This window comes from Dendropsophus ebraccatus, chromosome 2 (assembly GCF_027789765.1).
Source record: "Dendropsophus ebraccatus isolate aDenEbr1 chromosome 2, aDenEbr1.pat, whole genome shotgun sequence".
Taxonomy (NCBI): Eukaryota; Metazoa; Chordata; class Amphibia; order Anura; family Hylidae; genus Dendropsophus; species Dendropsophus ebraccatus.
This window is the reverse complement of record NC_091455.1, coordinates 200560502-200581118: the sequence shown is the minus strand read 5'-3', so window position 1 is coordinate 200581118 and position 20617 is coordinate 200560502. Positions and strand designations below refer to the sequence as shown.

At 43.4% G+C, this 20617-nt stretch overlaps 1 protein-coding gene across 1 annotated transcript in view; it reads right to left on the bottom strand.

The window, feature by feature from the left end:
* GPR158 (G protein-coupled receptor 158) overlaps positions 1-20617 on the bottom strand; it is a 196848-nt gene that overhangs the window by 153359 nt on the left and 22872 nt on the right. Inside the window, exon 4 of the mRNA XM_069959723.1 lies at positions 7660-7765. Coding sequence (XP_069815824.1) covers positions 7660-7765 — 106 coding nt within the window. The remainder of the gene's footprint in view (positions 1-7659; positions 7766-20617) is intronic.

Sequence of the window (20617 nt, the reverse complement as noted above, 5' to 3'; positions counted from 1 at the left end):
ATATATCATGACAGGTACACTTTAAGTGGAGATACCGTTTAAATACTTTTAGGCTCCAGAATCGCTGTCCTATCATGGATCCAGATAACATTCATGTTTTGCATAGAGCCCCTTAACGTTTTTGCATCCATGGTGCACAATAAACCGGCTACGTGACCGAACCTGCCAGTTACAAATGTTTTACTAATGATGGATTTCAGTGCGACAGGCATTGTTGTCATGGGAAGGAATGATAGATAACTGCTATTTATTTTCCTCCGATGTTTCATGAGTCATATGATTAATTCAGTCAAGCTTAATTCTTAAATTGATTCTGACCTTATTTTGCTGAATGAACAGACAATTCTGCGTATTATGATGTTTTCCTATAGCATGAGAAATGTGTTCCCATGGCAACGTGTCCCAGGTAAAAATCGTTCCATAACCTTGGTTATACATGACTCTGGTATCCAGGATATTGATATTTGCCTTGTTATACGGGGCCTTGTTGACCAATGGCTTGTCTGAGAATGTCTATACCGTTATAAAGAAGATCCCAGGACTCAATGCGACGTAATCATTAGCAGAAATTATTTAGCTCATTAAGACTCATCTAGTCACATATTGTTATTACTGAGGTAGTCTAACCATGGAAATCTAATCCAATCCAATAAGAATCTATGGGACACAGTGTTCCTTAACCTGTGACTGCCCAGAGTTTGCAAAATTACAACAATCATCATGCCTATGCAGTGTCCCACCGCAGGTTGCTACAGAACACTGTGTTGGTTGTAGGACAGTCTCCAAACTGAGGTTTTAAATTTTGTTGGACATTTGTAGTGACACTTTTTTTTTTTAGAGTGTTTTTTTATATGTCTATGCACTCATCGTTATAGGCTGTGAGCATGGGGGTCTTTTCAGTCGCACTGTCCCACTCATATACACGTGAGGTGTTCAGGAAAGTGGGAGGAGCCTGCTCTGGCTCCACCTCACTATTGGCCAGGAGTGTTGCATGAAGCGCTCCTGCGGCCAATAATCGGCCTGTGTACAAGAGACAACTGAGGATCAAGCAAATGCTCAATTATTGGCTGATCAATTGTATTGAATATGCTTAAAATTTTTTCATTGGCCTAATTTTTTCCTTTGTAAAAAGGGGATGTGAGGCTGATAAAGAAAAAGGCAAACTGACAGCACAGATATATCTATGCTGTCAGTTTTTTAGATCACACAGCAGCGGTACATACTTACCTAGTGCGCTGCTGTTGTGAGCCCACATCCTCTTCTTCGGATCTCCTGTCCAGCCACTGCATCCTCCAGAATGATTAACAGTCAGGGGGGTGGGGCCTGGAGACTCAGAGCTGGAGGAGAGGATGCCGGATCTCAGCTGCAGCGTACTAGGTAAGTATGTACTACTGCTGTGTGATCTGGAAACTGACAGCATGGATATGTGTATATCAGTGCTGTCAGTTTCCATGGCTGTACCACCAATACATGGATCGCTCATGCAGCCAGGCCACGCAATTTGTTTTGCCGTGTAAAGGCACTACAAATGAGCACAGATCTCGCTGATCAGCGCTTGTTTTTGGTGGCCCACAGCTGACAAATCGGACCCTTAGGCCTATAACCATAGGAATATCTAGCACATATAAGCCTGCATAGAAGTCAATATAATCATGCTGTGTACACCCTAAACTATCTGTGGAAAGGGCAAGAGAAAGGGGGAAAAAAGGATAAACATTGGGAAGATGTTGAATAAGCGCTGCACTTTCACTAAATAACACACATTACAAAGTTATACATTGTAATGTGTGTTATTCATGTGAATGGCCCCCTTCCTCATGTTTCCACTCCCCCCCCCCTCCAATGCTTGACCCAGGAGTGTAATACTGCGCAAATCGGCAAAAATCCTATTCTCCTGCATATTAGGAGAACGGCTAGACGGAATGATGTCAGTAATACACTGTTCCATTCAGCATTTCTATCACTAGTTTATGCTGCCCTCATTCAAGGAAGCATAAATCTATTGACCTATTTTGTTTCACCTTTACCACATGTTTATTGTTCCTTAACATCAGGACACTTAACCCACTCAACATCTTGTCTAATACCACATCAGGCTGTGCCCCTGGGAGAAATGAAACCTTATGGATTTACAAGCCTGTGTAAAATGAATATTTGTTTCTGGGGGTCTACATAACATAACATGGAATTCAGAATTTTTTTTTTAATCAGATAGTTACTTTAAATGGAGTTCTCCTTTAAGTTCTTTACTGATACCAGTTAGTTATATAGCATCAATACATTGTGCAGTACTATAACCAGAATGCAACTCTTCCGGTCTCTGTCCCAAGGGGGGGCTTGGCATCTACCTTCCACAACACAAGCCGTCCGCTCATACATGATATTGACAATTACATAGAAAGTCAATGAACTTATCAATTTGTAGCGCTAGATAAAACTAGGCCACATGGAAAAAAATCGGCAAAAGTATAGAATGGGCAAGAAAAGATATGAACCGCTCGGAACGGCAGAAATGCAAAGCAAAAAGGGGTCACTACAGAACCACCAGTCTGATCATCCTAATAATTGTTGTATAGGAAAATAGTGCATGGATCTGGTCGCATGTTTGCACGGCCCAGATCATCAATATGGTCGAATAAGTTATTTGCGAATCAACCCATAATATATAGTCATGTGACCGACTCTGAAGTCGCCTCCACATGGGGTTGTTCTCTGTTGAACCTTTGGGTGTTGTTATTATTTTAGTGCTCGTGTCCTCCTCAGGATCCTTCAGTCCGCATTGAACGCATTGCATAACTAGAGGTATTCTTCTATTTTTGGCTTGACATGTTTTCATGTATTCTTCAAGGAATACCAGCCAACAAATACAACATGGATAAAATAGGTCAGAAGTCTTCAACGAGATCTGCTTTAACGCTGTAAAAAAGCACCGTGCAGAAACATATTGACTGAACCAACATTTATCAGAGCCATTCATAAATATTCTCATTGACGACAAACATAATAATAATAATAATAATAATAATACTATACCTAGATAAAAATAGCAGCTTGCTGCAAAACTCGGCAAGCCGATATGTCTCAGATAGGTATATAAATGATTATATGGGTGGTCTTATTAGACACTGGATCTTGCCACTAAAAGGCATAAAAGTGATTTCCATTATCCTATTTAAAAAAAAAAAGGCTCTCAGAGGCACTAGCATAGCCATCATGGAGGTAAACCATGCAGCTGCTACAGGGCCCATGCGGTAGGGGGGCCCACGGACTGCCCAGGAAAAGCATGATCTGCCTCCATGGTACAGCTCACCCCAGCGCCCCTCCACCCTGGACAGCTGCTGGCCACACCAGCCCCTCTCCTGACACTCCCTGGACAACCAACGGCCACACCAGACCCCCACCTTGCACCCCCTGGTGCGCCACCGGCCACACCAGCCCCCGCCTTGTACCTGCTAGACACCTGTCTCTCTCTCTCTCTCTCTATATATATATATATATATATATATGTATGCTGTGGGGTGGGAGTGTACAGGATTCATGGGGCCCCATACAGTTCTTTGTTATAGGGCCCCATGAATCCTAGTTAAGTCAATGCTCAGAGGCTACTGTTAGGTAGTGTACGCCTAGTAAGTGATCATTGACTCATAGACATACCTCAATAATAGAGATGAGCGCAAACTCCTACATGCTCAAGTACAATTGTTCGAGATTGGAATACTGGTGGCTGAAGAAGTTGGATGTAGCCTTAGGGAATCTGTGAAAATGTGTATACAGCCTATGGACTGAGAGAGGCAGTATGGGTGTTTTGACAAATTGCCGCCATCAAGGCCATTCTGACCAAGATGTTAGGAGCTATTGAGCGCAATGATTATACCTTCATTACAACCATTTCCAGATGCTAAGCTTAGTGTCAGGGTGCCCGTTACTTGTCCTGCCATTAATAGCCAGCTTTTGTTTGCAGTGATGTTCATATCATATCATCTTTAGCAATGAATACAGGTTCTGTTTAGGATGTGCCAATGGTCGGGCTAGATAAGGAAGGCTTCATGTTGTAGAAAGACACACTGCCCCCTGCTGGTTTGATGATGTGAGGAGGACACACTGCCCCCTGCTGGTATGATGATGTGGGGAGGACACACTGCCCCCTGCTGGTATGATGATGCGGGGAGGACACACTGCCCCCTGCTGGTATGATGAAGACCACATTGCCCTGTGATGATCTAAAGAGGACACACTACCCCCTGCTGGTATGATGAAGACCACATTGCCCTGTGATGATCTAAAGAGGACACACTACCCCCTGCTGGTATGATGAAGTAGGGAGCACACACTGCCGCCTGTTGGTGTGATGATGTGGAGGCAGGGGCGTAACTAGAAATGGCTGGGCCCCATAGCAAACTTTTGATTGCCCCCCCCCCCCCCCGACTGACCACTAAACGGTCAAGTGAAATCATAACTACATAACTGCTAGCTCTGGTCAGGAGAGCTTGCAGTTAAAGGGACATTTGCAAAACCCAGGAGACCAGCAGGGCCACCCGGTGCTGCAAATGATGACGGCTCAGGGGGCCCAGTGTATTGCAGGAGCAGGCCATGGGGCCCCCTGATGCGGCGGGCCCCATAGCAGCCGCTATGGCTGCTATAGTGGTAGTTACGCCCCTGTGTGGAGGGGACAACGCCCCCTGCTGATGTGATGATGCAGGGAGGACACAATGCGTCCTGCTGGTGTGATAATGTTGGGAAAACACATTGCCCTGTGCTTGTGTGATGACATGGGGAGGACACACTATCCCCTGCTGGTGTGATGATGTGGGGGGGGGGCAACATCCCCTGCTGATGTGATGATGCGGGGAGGACACACTGCCCTCTGCTGGTGTTATGATGTTGGGAGAACACATTGCCCCCTGCTGGTGTGATGATGCAGGGAGGACACACTGCCCTCTGCTGGTGTTATGATGTTGGGAGAACACATTGCCCCCTGCTGGTGTGATGATGCGGGGAGGACACACTGCCCCCTGCTTGTGTGATGATGTGGGGAGACATTAAACATGACAGTCGGTCACTCCTAGTAATGATATAGGGACACTAACAGCTCAGTAATATGTACAGGGCATCCTGCAGCCATACATACTTTCTTTATTTTTCAGGAGGATAATGTTCCCCACAGAGCAAGGTTTTCTGGGGAATGTCTCCATCAGATTGTGACACTGAGATTTATTGCCATTCGAGCATTTATGGGACCAGCTGGAATACCAAATGTGCCACGCCATATGTAACCTGTATGCCTCCATGCCCAACCATATCTCATCTTGTATCCAGGCCAGAGGTTCCCAACAGGGCCCCAAAGCCAAAATCATTCAATTCCAACCACTCCTTCTTGGTGGATTATGTGTTTTTGTCAATGAGTGGCGAGTTGCCTCCCCACAGCCAAAGCATTGCACTTTGTATAGTAATGTAGAGTTGTAGGGTAAGGCTTTCAGGTTTGCATATGAGCTAGTCTATTTCCACTTTGAAGAGTCTTTCACAAACGAATACTCAAAATACCAATGAAACATAATAACAGTTAATAAGGTTGAAAGAAGACAAGAGTCCACCAGGTTCAACCTAGAGAATCCCTACTGTGTAGATCCAGAGGAAGGCAAAAAGCCATATGAGGCTTGGATAATCCCTGGATCAACATACTGTATCAACAGAAATCTAATGCCCATAACTTGTAATATTATATTTTTCTATAAAAGTATCCAGGCCTCCCTTGAACTTATTTAATGAATCGGCCATGACAGCATCATGTGACAGAGAGTTCCACAGTCTCACTGCTCGTACAGTAAAGAACCCACGTCGATGCTGATGATGAAATCTTCTTTCCTCTAGACGTAGAGGATGCCCCCTTGTCATGGTTACAGACCTAGGAGTAAAAAGACCACTACAAAGATCTCTGTACTGTCCATTCATATATTTGTACATTGTGATCAGATCGCCCCTATATATGAAAAATAATGTAAAAACAAGAGTACTTTCTATTACAAAAAAAAAAAAAAGCTGTCGATGTATATTAGATGTAGTGCAGTCATAAATGTTGTTTTTAACATATATTTTATATATATTTTTCCTTTCTGCATGATTTCTGTGCATGGTTACATTCTCTCTCTAACTGTGCTGAGTGGGCGGGCTCTTCCTGGTGTGTATGACCAATCACCTGCCTCCCTATTACTCCCACTCACAGAAAGAGAGACTGGATCATAAATTGACCTTCATCTCCCTTCCTTCCTTTCCTCTATAGTTTTATTTTCTGATCACTTAGATGGTGCTAGATGGTGAGGCAATGTGTCACTTTTTTTTCTGCTGCTCAAGGTAGAAGATTTGGTGATACAGTTTACACAGCGCTGTTTTGGCGAGGGTGAGATGTGATGGCACATTGTAGACTTTTTGCCTTAAAGTGGTTAACCAGTTAAGTAAAATACATGTACTATAATCCCCCCTCCTGGGGACTAACAATATTTTCCGTACTTGTTATTATCTTGTCAGTCTCCTTCCCCAGTTCAGAGTCTTCTGCCTTCTGTCTGAGTGTAACGGTTGAGGATGGGATTCACCGCAAATGATGGAGAAAGTCGCACCAGGGAACGGGGTGCAAGGGGCCACTGGTCTTCTTTAGAGCCCGCCACAATATAGGATGGGCTTGCTGCAGCAGGAGACCCCCAGGTCACTACCCCTGGTTTGTCATGCTTGCAGTGGTGGGTGAGGTGCAACAGCGAGTAAGACAGGCATAACCAGGGACAGTGCAACTGACAGGGCACAGGCAGCGATGTTGGCAGGAACATGGGGAGGAAAACGGGCAGAAACAAGGCGGGGGGCATTTTAATGGGGTAAGGACACAGGGGATCCAACAAGGGAAGAGGAGAGGAAATTATATATATATATATATACACACACACATGGGCTGCACAGATGCAGCCAATTGAGGGCGCAATGGCCCTTTAAATGTCATTGAGCCTAAGAGAAGGGTAGGTGCATGCTGGCAACAAGCAAGGACAGCAGGAGCAGGGACAGGTGAGGGAGATACTGGAGGGGCCAAACTGCAGGCGAACCCACACCCTGACACTAGGGATGCGGCGTAAGTTGCCACAGGACACAGGGGATGGCTGTGCCTGTTGGTGCGGGTTGTGGACGCATGTGTAACACTGACCTGTTCTCTCCATGCCACTCTATTCCCTTCGAGGACGCTCACGTAAATCACATCCCTGGCTAGCTGTCTCTGCACTCTGTGATGCCAGAAGGGTTATTCACAGGGAGGTCGGCAGCAACTTGACCCCAAAGGAGACCGGCCAACATCGCAGAGGGAAGAGACAACCAGCCAAGGACTGAAGGAAAAAGGGAAGAGGGAGTTCAGAGCAGGAGAGAGAGGGAACAGCTCAGAGACAGTTTTTGTGTCTTTAGCAGAAAGCAGCAGCTCAGAACTGGGGGAAGGAGACTTAGTAGATAATAACGAGCATGGAACAGATTGTTAGTCTCCAGGAAGGAGAAAAATTGAAATTGAATTTTACCTAACCGGATGACCCCTTTAATTCTTAGGGGTCTCCATGTGGCTTTCAGCGGCCAGAGACACCTCACTTAACCTCACCAGATGGGTTAAAGGAATTTGGCTTATAAGATGGTAATGCCTACCTTTGAGCTGTTATGTTGACATCTGTGAGTGCCAGAAAACCATCCATCATTCGAGCATTGATCGATGTCCGTTTTCTGAAGATTGACATCCACTTTGAGTACTCCCCTGCAGAATGAAAATATATGAACTTTTAAGACTGTATATAATATCCATTTAAGACAGGTTTAAAGGAGCTGTAGCCCTCCAGCTGTTGTAAAACTACAATTCCCATCAGCCTTTGGCTGTCCAGACATGATGGAATTTGTAGTTTTCTAGCAACGCGAGGATCACAGGTTCCCTATCTAAACTTTAAAGGGGTAGTTCAGCAAAAAAACAAACAAAAAAAAGCAAAAGTAATTATTTCAGATCAACCGGTGCCAGAAAGTGCCAGAGATTTGTAATTTACTTCTATTAAAAAATCTCAAGTCTTCTAGTACTTATCAGCTGCTGTATGTCCTGCAGGAAGTGGTGTATTATTTCCAGTTTGGAGAACAGGAGAGGCTTTCTATGGGGATTTGCTCCTGCTCTGGACAGTTCCTGACATGAACAGAGGTGGCAGCAGAGAGCACTGTGTCAGACTGGAAAAAATATACCACTTCCTGCAGGACATACAGCAGTTGATAAGTACTAGATTTTTTTTTTTTTTTTTCATAGAAGTACAAAAAAAAATTACAAATTTCTGGCACTTTCTGGCATCAGTTGATTTAAAAGAAAATGATTTTTTGCTGAAGTACCCCTTTAAGACTTGAACCATAGCAAAACTGGCAGCATACAGTGACCAGCAATGTTGCAGACAGGATCGGTTGACACCATTCATAGTAAAATCACTGTTTCTAGGGCGGTTTCATACATAATAGTTTTGGGGGTTTTTTGTTTCAAATTCAAATGTGAATCTAAAGGAATGAAAAATATTAAAAAAAAAAAAAGATTTCTATGTCTGGATGCTGGATTCATTTCTGGCTTTGGCTAAAAAAAAAAACTGCAGGGGAATTTTTCAATTAAACACTGTGTGTGAAACCAACCTAATAATTCCCTATGGCCATCAACCCTACAGTGACCTTGGGCCATCACAAAATGTCTAATCTTCATTGCCGTAGGGAAACATTGAGGTCATAATGTGGTCACGATAGTTCTGTGATCTCCAGCACTAGGCTAAAAGTTCACCGCATTGAGGGCCACAACATCAAACTATATAATAATATAAAATATAACAATTACCATTCACTATTATTATTATTATTATTATTATTACTGCTATTATAATTATTATTATTATTACTGCTATTATTATTATTATTATTATTATTGCTATTATTATTATTATTATTAATAATAATAGCAATAATAATAATAATAATAATAATAGCAGTAATAATAATAATAATATTTTTTATTATTATTATTTTTTTATTATTATCCATATGGGAAAAGTCTTATTAGAACTCAATCTGAATTGATTTCTTTTGTAAGAAACAATATCACTTGCAGGTAATTTTCGTTGTAGTGTACTATTCCTATTCCATGATGCAAGTTATTGGAAGAAACAAGCCTTCATTACAGCTCCTATTACATTAACTTATCAGTAAAAGCCAAAGCAAATCTTGCTGAAATAAGAATTGAATGTTATTTTTCTCCCTTAGGTCCATAGAAGCACAAATGGTATGTAAAACAATTAAATTTATTAATAAATGAGAAAAAATAAGAATTATATAAAACTAAAAAATATTTTGTTCAACTCTCATCTGTCTATGGATCAGCAATTTTTTTTAAATTATTAAATTAATATAAATAAATATATATATATGTGTATATATATATATATATATATATATATATAATATTTTTCCCTTTATAATCAGCGATGTGTCCGACTGCTTGGTACACTGTGCGACTGATAGCTGCACAGTCCTCTCCCTTCGCCTACCGTTCACCGATCGGTGAGATCAGCTCTGGCCACTCCCACATCTGAGAGGTCAGAATGGGGGCTGGAGGACCCTCAGTGATGTCACAGTCATGTACTTGGTGACATGACAGTGAGGTGTGTACAATTCAGATATAGATACTGTAGGTAGAGACAATCTATTTTAGAATTTGTGTGCCTGTCTGTGTGCATGTAACAAAGCTGTTTGTGTATGGTGATGTAGAGGAGCTGTGTGTGTCTCTATGGAGCAGAGCTGTTTGGGTATAGTGATGTGTGTGTGTGTGTCTGTGGGTATGTTTATTTAGTAGAGCTGTGTGTGTGTGTAAGTGTACATCTAATGATGTAGCAGAGGTGTGCGTATCTGTGGGTATGTTTATGTAGCAGAGCTGTGTGTCTGTGTCTCTGTATGTAGCAGAGCTGTTTGTGCGTGGGATGTAGCCGAGGTTTGTGTCTGTATATTGATATAGCAGCACTGTGTGTATGTGCCTATGTTTATGTAGCAGAGCTGTGTGTGGATGTGTGTATTTTGATGTAGCAGAGCCAAGTGTGTATAATGCAACAGAGCTGGCTGTGACTTGTGCATGCAGCAGAGCTGTATATTTTTCAGTCTAACATACTGTCAAGGAGAGTGTTAAAGTGGACTTATAATTTCAATAAACTTTAACCCCTTCACTGCCATAGACCACCTTAGAAGTTTATTTAGCATGAAATATATTTTTTCCTGCTGTCAGTTGTCTATACCAGGGGTGCGTCAGGTGTCAGGTGCCATAGTCATAGAAAGGAACAGCTGTTGGCCAAATAAGTATTCTGCTGATAGGTGTCTATGGATAGAGGCGACCCATGAGATGCCAGAATATAGTTTCCTCTCCTAATGATCATTGTATGATTGTTATTTTTGTGGTTTGGCATAGACTTCTTAGTAGCCAAGAAAGTTTGAGTCAGTTCCATAGTAGATAATGGGACTCTCGAGAACTGAATTCTCCCAACATTTTTGGCATCTATTTTGGGAAGCGTTCTCCTGTTTCAGTAGATAATAATTTATAGGAGCCTTGGTCTGTCAGGGCATGATGGCAGGGCCGGATTGGGACTAAAAATCAGCCCTGGCACTCACACCCCTCCAGCCCACATACCATATGGGTCGTGTTGTGTTGTATTGCAGCTCAGTTCCATTGACGGGAATGGTGCAAAGTCTATCTACCTATCTATATATCTCTCTATATCCTATCTATCTATCTATCTCTCTATATCCTATCTATCTATCTATATATCTCTCTATATCCTATCTATCTATCTCATATCTATCTATCTATCTATCTATCTATCTATCTCCTATCTATCTATCTATCTCTCTATCTATCTCCTATCTATCTATCTATCTATCTATCTATCTATCTATCTATCTATCTATCTCCTATCATCTATCTATCTCCTATCTATCTATCTATCTATCTATCTCCTATCTATCTATCTATCTATCTATCTATCTATCTATCTATCTCTCTATCTATCTATCTATCTATCTATCTATCTATCTATCTCCTATCTATCTATCTATCTATCTATCTCCTATCTATCTATCGCCTATCTATCTCCTATCTATTATGCAACAACAGACTACAGCAGCGATAAGAGGTGTAAGTATAGGGAAATTTTTAGGATATGAAAAATAATATTACACTTATCCTGTATAATGTTAGCACTGGTAAGACAATTTTCTATGCATGAGAATACTGTATATCTCTAAATAGCTGTCATAGTTACCAACTAACACCAGTATACAGGAAGCGAATATCATCATTATACATATTACCGCCATACTGTTACTGACCAATGTATTATAAAGAGACTGATACTACCATTATTACAGTAAACAAGTAACAGATAATACCTCAACACTGTGACCACTACCATCATCACAACATGACTAATACCACTATGCTGTCACTGAATAAAATCCACTACGTGAACACAAGTATTACCAATAAAATGAGTATACACAGGACAAATAATACCATCACCATACAGTGACTGGATAATACTGCTGTACTGTCTATTAATAATATTCCCTTTATACCACCAACATATAAAATGCAATATTCTACCTCAGCATTGACTAGAGATGAAGTTCAGAGCATTTGGGTTCATGTGAACCTAAACTTACTGTAAGGTCTCTCATCTCTAGCAGTGACCAAATAGAGGTAAATATCCAGCTATACAAAGGATCTACAGACCTTAAGAGTGTGTTCACACATACAGGATCTGCAGCAGATTTCGTGCTGCAGATATCATTGTTACTCAATGACGGAACCCAGCATCAAATCTGCTGCAGATCCTGTACGTGTAAATGCACCCAAAAAGTGATTATAGTGCAGTTACTTCCAGTGACTTACAGGAGGCGTCTTCCTACATGAATCATAAGAGACGTTCTTGGTAGTCAAAGTTGTGTTTTTTCCTTTTCTTTCCATCTGGCTCAGCCCATCATGAAGATTTTTTCAGCCATGACTTGTCTCCCCAGAATCTGTGAGACAAACACTTTAGGCTCCACGCTCCAGCATCATCCTAACCTTATACCTCATCATAACCCTATATTGCCCATTGCTTTACACAGTAACAGTGCCCCCTCTGTGCTCCTACATAAGCAATCAGGCCCAATATGCGCCTCCAAATAGTAGTCAGGCAGCTCTGTGTGCCTATATAGTAGTAGTTAGACCCTCTCTGTGCTATGTCATTATATAGGCGACTTCAATGCTCCCCTATAGTAAGCTCCCCTGAGCAGCAGTCCCCATATACCATAGGTCCCACTGAGCACAGGTCCCCATGTGCAGCCCCTAAATAATATAGCCCCCCACACATAATATAGATGCCCTGTGCAGTCCTACATAATATAGCCCCCCCCCCACATAGTATAGCCCTTCCCCCTTTGTACCCTGCAAAGTATATCCTACCTTTGTAGCCCCCACATAGTATAGGTCCCTGTGTAGCCAGCCCCCACATAGTATAGCCCCAACATATTACCCCCCCATGTAGCCCCCCACATAGTATAGGTCCCTGTGTAGCAAGCCCCCACATAGTATAACCCCAACATATTACCCCCCATGTAGCCCCCCCCATAGTATTGGTCCCTGTGTAGCCAGCCCTCACATAGTATAGCTGCAACATATTACCCCCCAATGTAGGCCCCCACATAGTATAGGTCCCTGTGTAGCCAGCCCCCACATAGCATAGCCCCAACATATTACCCCCCCCCCCATGTAGCCCCCCCATAGTATAGGTCCCTGTGTAGCCAGCCCTCACACAGTATAGCCGCAACATATTAACCCCCCCCCCCCCCGTGTAGCCCCCCACATGGTATAGGTCTCTGTGTAGCCAGCCCCCACATAGCATAGCCCCAACATATTACCCCCCATGTAGCCCCCCACATAGTATAGGTCCCTGTGTAGCCAGCCCCCACATAGCATAGCCCCAACATATTACCCCCCCATGTAGCCCCCCACGTAGTATAGGTCCCTGTGTAGCCAGCCCTCACACAGTATAGCCGCAACATATTAACCACCCCCCCCATGTAGCCCCCCACATGGTATAGGTCTCTGTGTAGCCAGCCCCCACATAGCATAGCCCCAACATATTACCCCCATGTAGCCCCCCACATAGTATAGGTCCCTGTGTAGCCAGCCCCCACATAGCATAGCCCCAACATATTACCCCCCCATGTAGCCCCCCACGTAGTATAGGTCCCTGCGTAGCCAGCCCTCACATAGTATAGCCGCAACATATTAACCCCCCCCCCCCATGTAGCCCCGCACATAGTATAGGTCCTGGTGTAGTCAGCCCCCACATAGTATGGCGGCAACACATTATTCCTGCCCTGATATAGCCCCCCACATAGTATAGGTCCCTGTGTAGTCAGCCCCCACATAGTATGGCGGCAACACATTATTCCTGCCCTGATGTAGCCCCCCACATAGTATAGGTCCCTGTGTAGTCAGCCCCCACATAGTAAAGCCCCAACATATTATCCCCCCCCCCTGTTGTCCCTCACATAGTAAATGTGTCCCTCTGTAGCCTCCACATTTTCCCCCTGTACAGCCCCCACATTGTATTGAACCCCCTCTGTAACCGTAGCCACATGTTATAGGCCCCATTCATGTAAAAAAAACAAAAGTATACTCACCTCGAATCCAGCAGGTCCTCTCTGTTCCTCTCTGGTCCGCTGCCGTTAGCTGCTTACAGGTCCTGTGATCAGCAGCCCGATGCAGACCGGCCCTGAAGTCTCATAGCTCCAGCCCCGCGGCGCCTGCACCTCTCTCATGTACTGCACGTCGGCGGACGTGTGACGTCATCCGTTACTGCCCGCCACTGAGCAGTAGATGAGAGAGATGCAGGCGCCGCGGGGCTGGAGCTATGAGACTTCGGGACCGGTCTGCATCGGGCTGCTGATCACAGGACCTGTAAGCAGCTAACGGCAGATGCAGAGCGGCCGCACAAACTCCCTGCAGCCGCGACCTGTGCGGCAGGGCGATGGCGGCGGCCGGTGGTATGCTTAGGAGAGGGCTGGTCGGCGGCCCTCCGACTGATAATCTGAGCAGCCCAGCGGGCATTTGCCCGGCCTGCCAGATTATCAGTCCGGGCCTGCATGATGGGAATTGTTGGTTCCATCAGTCTAGGCTCTGGCACAAGTCCAGCAGATGACGACCCCATTGGGCTGACTACGGAGCCGACTCTTCTCACTATTTCTTCTATATAAATGGTCTATTATAATTCACTGATATCATGCCCTGTGTGTACAATAATAGCGAAGATTAAAATTAGAGACGAGTGAATCGATTTGCAACAAATTGAATTTGTTCTAATGAAAAAAAAAAATCTGATTTGTGCAAATGTGATTGACTTTTTTGCAATTCACTTTAGAAAAGTCAGTACAGTACAGGGACTTCTATACACTGTGTGCATCAATGCTTCATCCACATATGTCCGGGTCAGAGGTCCACTGGGCCCCGGAGCACAATCTGTCACAGGGCCCCTATAATGCTTCCTTTATAGTGCTGGCCTCTTTATATGGATAAAAGAGACTTTATGGGATCCATCAGGCTCCCTCTATAGCTGTGCCTCTAGTTGGGTCACTTGAATGTAAGGAATTGCTACTCACATTTGATCAGTACATACTGGAGACTAATGCTGCGTTTACACGGAGCAATAATTCGCCCGATCGTACGATTGACGATTTCGAATTAACTTTTCTTTTTTATAACGATCAGCGTTTAGACGGAACGATATATCGTACGGAAAATCGTTTTGCGATCGTTTTGCTATCGCTTAAGCCTATCTCGCACATAGGTTAAATCGGTGAATGAATGTTTACACGGAACGATCTGCGAATTTTTTGCGAACGACCAACGACGATTTGAGAACATGTTCAAAGATCAAGATGAACGATTTCTCGCTCGCCGCTTGATCGTTTGCTGCGTTTACTTGTACGATTATCGTACGAATTCGATCATTATCGCGCAAATTCGCACGATAATCGCTCCGTGTAAACGTAGCATAAGGTCAGTTTACATTCACTGGGCTAGGTGGAGCAAATGTCCTTATCTTAACAGAAATAAGCAGAGATATTTATGCTCAGTGTCCAGCTCTACGCAGTATGTATGGTAGCAGAGACCTCTTTCTTTGACAGGTGTCCCTGCTTCTATACACTGATCCTAATGTAATGCTTAAAGGGAAACTCCAGCAAAAAAAAAAAAAATAAAATAAATCAACTGGTTTAAGAAAGTTATATAGATTTGTCATTAACTTCTATTAAAAAATCTCCAGTCTTCCAGTACTTATTAGCTGCTGTATGTCCTTCAGGAAGTGGTGTATTCTTCCCAGTCTGACATAGTGTTCTCTGCTGCCACCTCTGTCCATTTCAGGAACTGTCCAAAGCAGGAAAGGTTTTCTATGAGGATTTGATACAGCTCATGGACAGAGGTGGCAGCAGAGAGTACCGTGTCACACTGGAAAGAATACATCACCAGCTGGTTTGAAAGAAAAAAAAAAAAATTCACAGGAGTTCCCCTTTAATGCTGTATGCATCTCTATTACGGTCACTTATGCAGCAAGGATATGGCAAATCCTCTCACCTCTAATTGAAATGTGATTATACATGATATTCTGCATAGGTGTACAGATGGAGGTCAATCATTTCCACTGGTGACCTTAGGTACTCCTGCCTGACAGTGCTCGTAGTACAGTGTATGTTATACATCACTATATTATATAGCTAGGGATAAAAGGATCGGGAATATAAAGTCTAACAATTCTGTCATCTCTATAGAAGTTGCCCTTTAAAAACACCCACCAAGATTATGTACATTGATTGAGCGTGTGCCGCATTAGATTAAATGTTCGCCAACTAAAATTGCGGAGTTACCATGGGGACTGATGATAAACTGCATCATTACACATCTGATGATAGAAGTTACTGGATCTCCAACTTGTCAGGAGATTCATCATTTGTCTTCACTAATCTGAGCGAGTACGTTCTGAAATAAGTACATAATGCCGGAGCTTGTGTTGGGAAATGCAAATCTATGTTACACCACATGGAGAGAAATAATACTGGTAAATAAGAGGAAAAAAGGTGATGCATCAAGGCAGCAGCGGAAGACGAGAAACGGGGAGGACAACTTAAAGTCAAGCAAATAAAGAGGGATTCCACCCACAGTCTATTTTTACATGAATGTATTCGGCATATATGGATATATTATACTTTAAAGGAGAATTCTGGGGGGGTGGGGGGTAATCAATTCGGGCGGGGAACATAAAAAAAGTATGCTTACCAGACTTTGTGCCTGCGCTGCACCACATCCCCAGGCTCCCACTCTCCACATGATGTCATTTTCTCCAGCTTCGGGGTACGCCATGACGCATGGAGTCCCACTCCAGTGAGCAGGGCACCCGTCAGCTGGGTCGTGACGTAGCAGGAGCGGAGATATAAAGACTGTTGGCTGGGGTCCAGGAGCGGGATGCAGAGCTGCACAGGGATCCGGACACGTAAATATACCTTCTTTATTATGTTCTCTCCATCCCCTGGCCGAAATTAATCCAACCAGCCCCTGCCGGACTTTTTCAACCCTTTTACAGTAACTTTGAGTAATGAGACGTCTTTTTTTTATAATTCAGGTCTCTAAATCCAATCCACTCAATTACCTACGAGAAGGTCAATCCAACAGAGAGAAGGTTTTACCTCTTAGGGCTCCTGAACCTGATCCAGAAACAATCATCCTTTTGCTAGCAAGGTACCTTACAACCTTTTGCTACAGAGACACACACCACTCTCTGGCTATACGCCATCACACATGCTGCTACAGCTTTCTGGACAAAATGCATCCTTAATGTATCACTAATCCAGTATATCATAACCTAACGTTATTCTATACATCTTTACAATGGGACAACTTTAGAGATCACTGGACTATCTTTTGCTGAGCCTGCATATATCTATGACTATGTGACGAGCATAGAAAGTCTTTGTTGCTTATGAGATTGTCCAATTTCCCATATTTTAGAACATCAAGACTAGAGATGAGAGAACACTAAAATGCTCGGGTGCTCGATACTCAAGACAAATATTTCCCGATACTCGAGTGCTCGTTTCGAGTAACAAACCTCATTGAAGTCAATGGGAAACTCGAGCATTTTTGCAGGGGACCAAAGCTCTGCATAGGGAAGGTTGCCTGAAAACCTGGAAACCTCAGAAAATTATGGAAACACCACGGAAATGGACAGGAAACTGCAGGGGCAGCATGCATGGATGCCTCTGGGGCTGGCTAATCGCAACATTACGCCAAATTATGGACAACACCTGGGTGGTTGTATAGAATATATGTGTAATTGATGCTGTGTTTTTTTTCAAGGCAGCCATTGCACAGGACACTGCACAGTGAGGATAGGTACAGCTGAACTACAGATCCCAGCCAGCCAAGAGAATGTCAGCAACAGGACAAATTGACTACTGACAGCTGCACTGCAAGTCCAAGCCAGCAGCCAAGAGTAGCAAAAAATAATAATAATAATAATAATGTTTTAAAAAATTTAAGCCCTTAGAAGGACTGTTGGGTTGTGTTGGATTCCTGCCTAACCGAACACGACTTCCCTGCCTAACGCTCTCCCTGACAGACAGCAGCTCTCTCCCTATGCTCATCCAGCCTGAGTCTGACGCGAGCACCGCGGGACCTGATTCTTATATGCCCAGGTCATCTGATCTGGCCAGCCAATTGCTGCTATCGACATGTAGGGTTCCCACATGATGCTACGAGCTCTCAAAGCCTCTCCTGCATGATGATTGGCTAAGAAAAAGCAACCAAACATGCAGGAAGAGGAAGATGCCATTGTCTCAAGTATTGCGAGATGCTCGTCGTCGCAGTGTAGGAGGAATAAGCTAAACTTACCGCTCCCCAAGGTCCTGACAATCCAACTGGTTTCTCAGCCCAGCCACTGCCCTCAGAGCTGAGATCGGTGGTCGGGAACCTAGGCAAAGAGCTGACGATTACACAGGATAACAAAGGGGCCAGAGTTAAAAAAAATTCTAATGGAAAATTTGCCAAATTGCTTTCTTTTGCATTGAATATCACCTAACAAAAGGAATACCCCTTTAGTAGATATGGGGGACCAAATGCCAAGCTTTAGGAATAAGCCGCAAATACGCCCTTCAGCTTCAGTAACCTGACGCAGGGTACAGCTCACCCATCTATACCATATTTATGATTTATTTTTAAACAGGGACAGAGATGTAAGGAAATACCATATGGTCTGCACAGCGCAGTATGATATAGCTGAGACTCCCCAAGCGAAATCTGTTGACACATAAATTGATGATTTAAAAAGCACATAGAGAAGCCAGTGCCAAACACTTCTCATCTGTTACACCGGAGAAAAGAATTTGTTTATTTTATCCTCCGAAACACATGACTAATGCGCCCGATCCACACAAACTAAAACATATGCCGAGAATCAATGATATTGTGGCCAAGAAAGGAGCTGGTAGAAGTAGTTATCCTGCCCTTCTATGTTGTTTCTATTAGGAACAAGGCGGTATCTAGGGTGCTGAGTAGTCCCTCCTGGGCCAATTCAAAAAACAGAACCACTCCTGTTGTCGGATATTACTTCTAGGCTCCACTGACTTCAATGGAAGTGAGCTGCAAAACCACTACGTAAACTGAGGACGGGGGGGTGACACTGTTTTGGAAAGAAGTGGCCATATTTTATAAGAAAGAAAGAAATAGCACATTAAAAAACCAAGTATTATAAAAAGTTCACAATTAGAAGTGAGAAAACTTTCTGAAGTTTATCTATCAAATCAGATTCAGATTTAAGGTTAGCCCAGGGACGTCTGTAAAAAAGAAAGGTGTCCCTGCTGAGTTCACTGAGTGAGGAGGTATGCATAATATTTATGTCTTGCTGTACAATTTACAGTGTAGAGAGTGTAAGCAGTGATATATACACCACTTAGGACTGTGTTACACTGAGTCATAATTGCTTAAATTAGTGATAAGCCTGTCTAATAGGGCCTTACCTCCTGGAGCTCCATACACATTCATTGGCCCAGTAAATATATACAGTAAGTGCTTCTATACGCAGATTCCACAGCACTCTATCTATCCACCGAGAATACAGGAGCAGGGACTGTCAAAGACCTTTAGTCATGCTGTACCACCATGACTGGTTTTACCCACAATGAAGGTAAATGTGGCGACTCTTATTACTTATACTTATCCAAGAAACAAGTAAAAAAAAATCTCCCTAATATAAAATTAATAAAAAAAAAAACATAATATAAAATATAAAACAATTTATTATTTAAATATCTAAAACACAGGAGATAAACAGGAACTATGGACTCTATGCTAAGAAATACACACATGATCCAAACAATTCCTTGAAGTACTATTGCACCTTTGCCCTATTCACCAACTATGATGGATGGTCTTTGTAGCTCTACAATGGTTATTAGCACAGGAAGAATGGAGGGGGATTGTAACTAGGTAGTGTGACAATCTGGGGGTTGCTCACTCGCTGGGATCGCCATCTCCTGGGTCTGAGACGGTTGGCACATCACAAATTGCAGTCCAGTCAGTGCTCTATGCTTTATACTGACCACAGTCAGCTTTATTTATCCATTCAAACCATAAGACAAAAGCAACACTTTGCAAATAAAACAAAACCTGGGCTGTCTAGCCACTTACTACACATTGCAGCTTCCCTAGCTGACTTTCTGAGCCCACTGCTCAACTTTACCAGGTCCACTGGTCTCCCCCATACTTCTTGTCTGCAGCTCCCACAGGCCTAGCGCTGCCTGTGTTCTCCCACCCTGGGAGTCTTCACCTGGAAAGCTCTGGAGTCTCTAATAGATCCACCAGGTGGTTTCAGAGCCTCATTAGCTCTAAGGCTGGAGTGGAGTATCTGGACCAGGAGCTCCACCTGAAAGGGGTTATCCAGCGCTACAAAAACATGGCCACTTTTCCCCCTACTGTTGTCTTCTGGTCAGGTGCGGTTTGCAATTAGGGGAAAAGTAGGGGAAAAGTGGCCATGTTTTTGTAGCGCTGGATAACCCCTTGAACTCCAATTCCTACTCCAGAGGTATAGAACTGCCTCTCAAAGCCCCACCATGCCACAGTAGGAAGACTTTGGTTTGAACAAGAAACTTAGCTCCTCGTCATTTTTGTGACCCCCTCTTATCCATCATGTGCGCATTATTATGTGGTTTCTAATTTTTTTGTTGCCAATTTATGTTTTTAGATTATACTAACGGCATCTATTATGAGGGATGGGACTGAGTTAGGCTGAATGATTTTTTTGTTGTTCTTTTTTTTTTTTTTTTACTCTTACACAGTTTTTTGTGTCTTCAGCAGAAAGCATCAGCTATTACACGGAACGATAATCGGGCGAATCGGCCCTATCCGGCCGATTATCGTTCCATGTAATAAAGACAACGATCAGGCGATGATCGTTGTCATCGGCTGATCGTTGATATGGATTCTGACCTATAATCGTCGGGCGCCGACCGCGCACGGCTACAT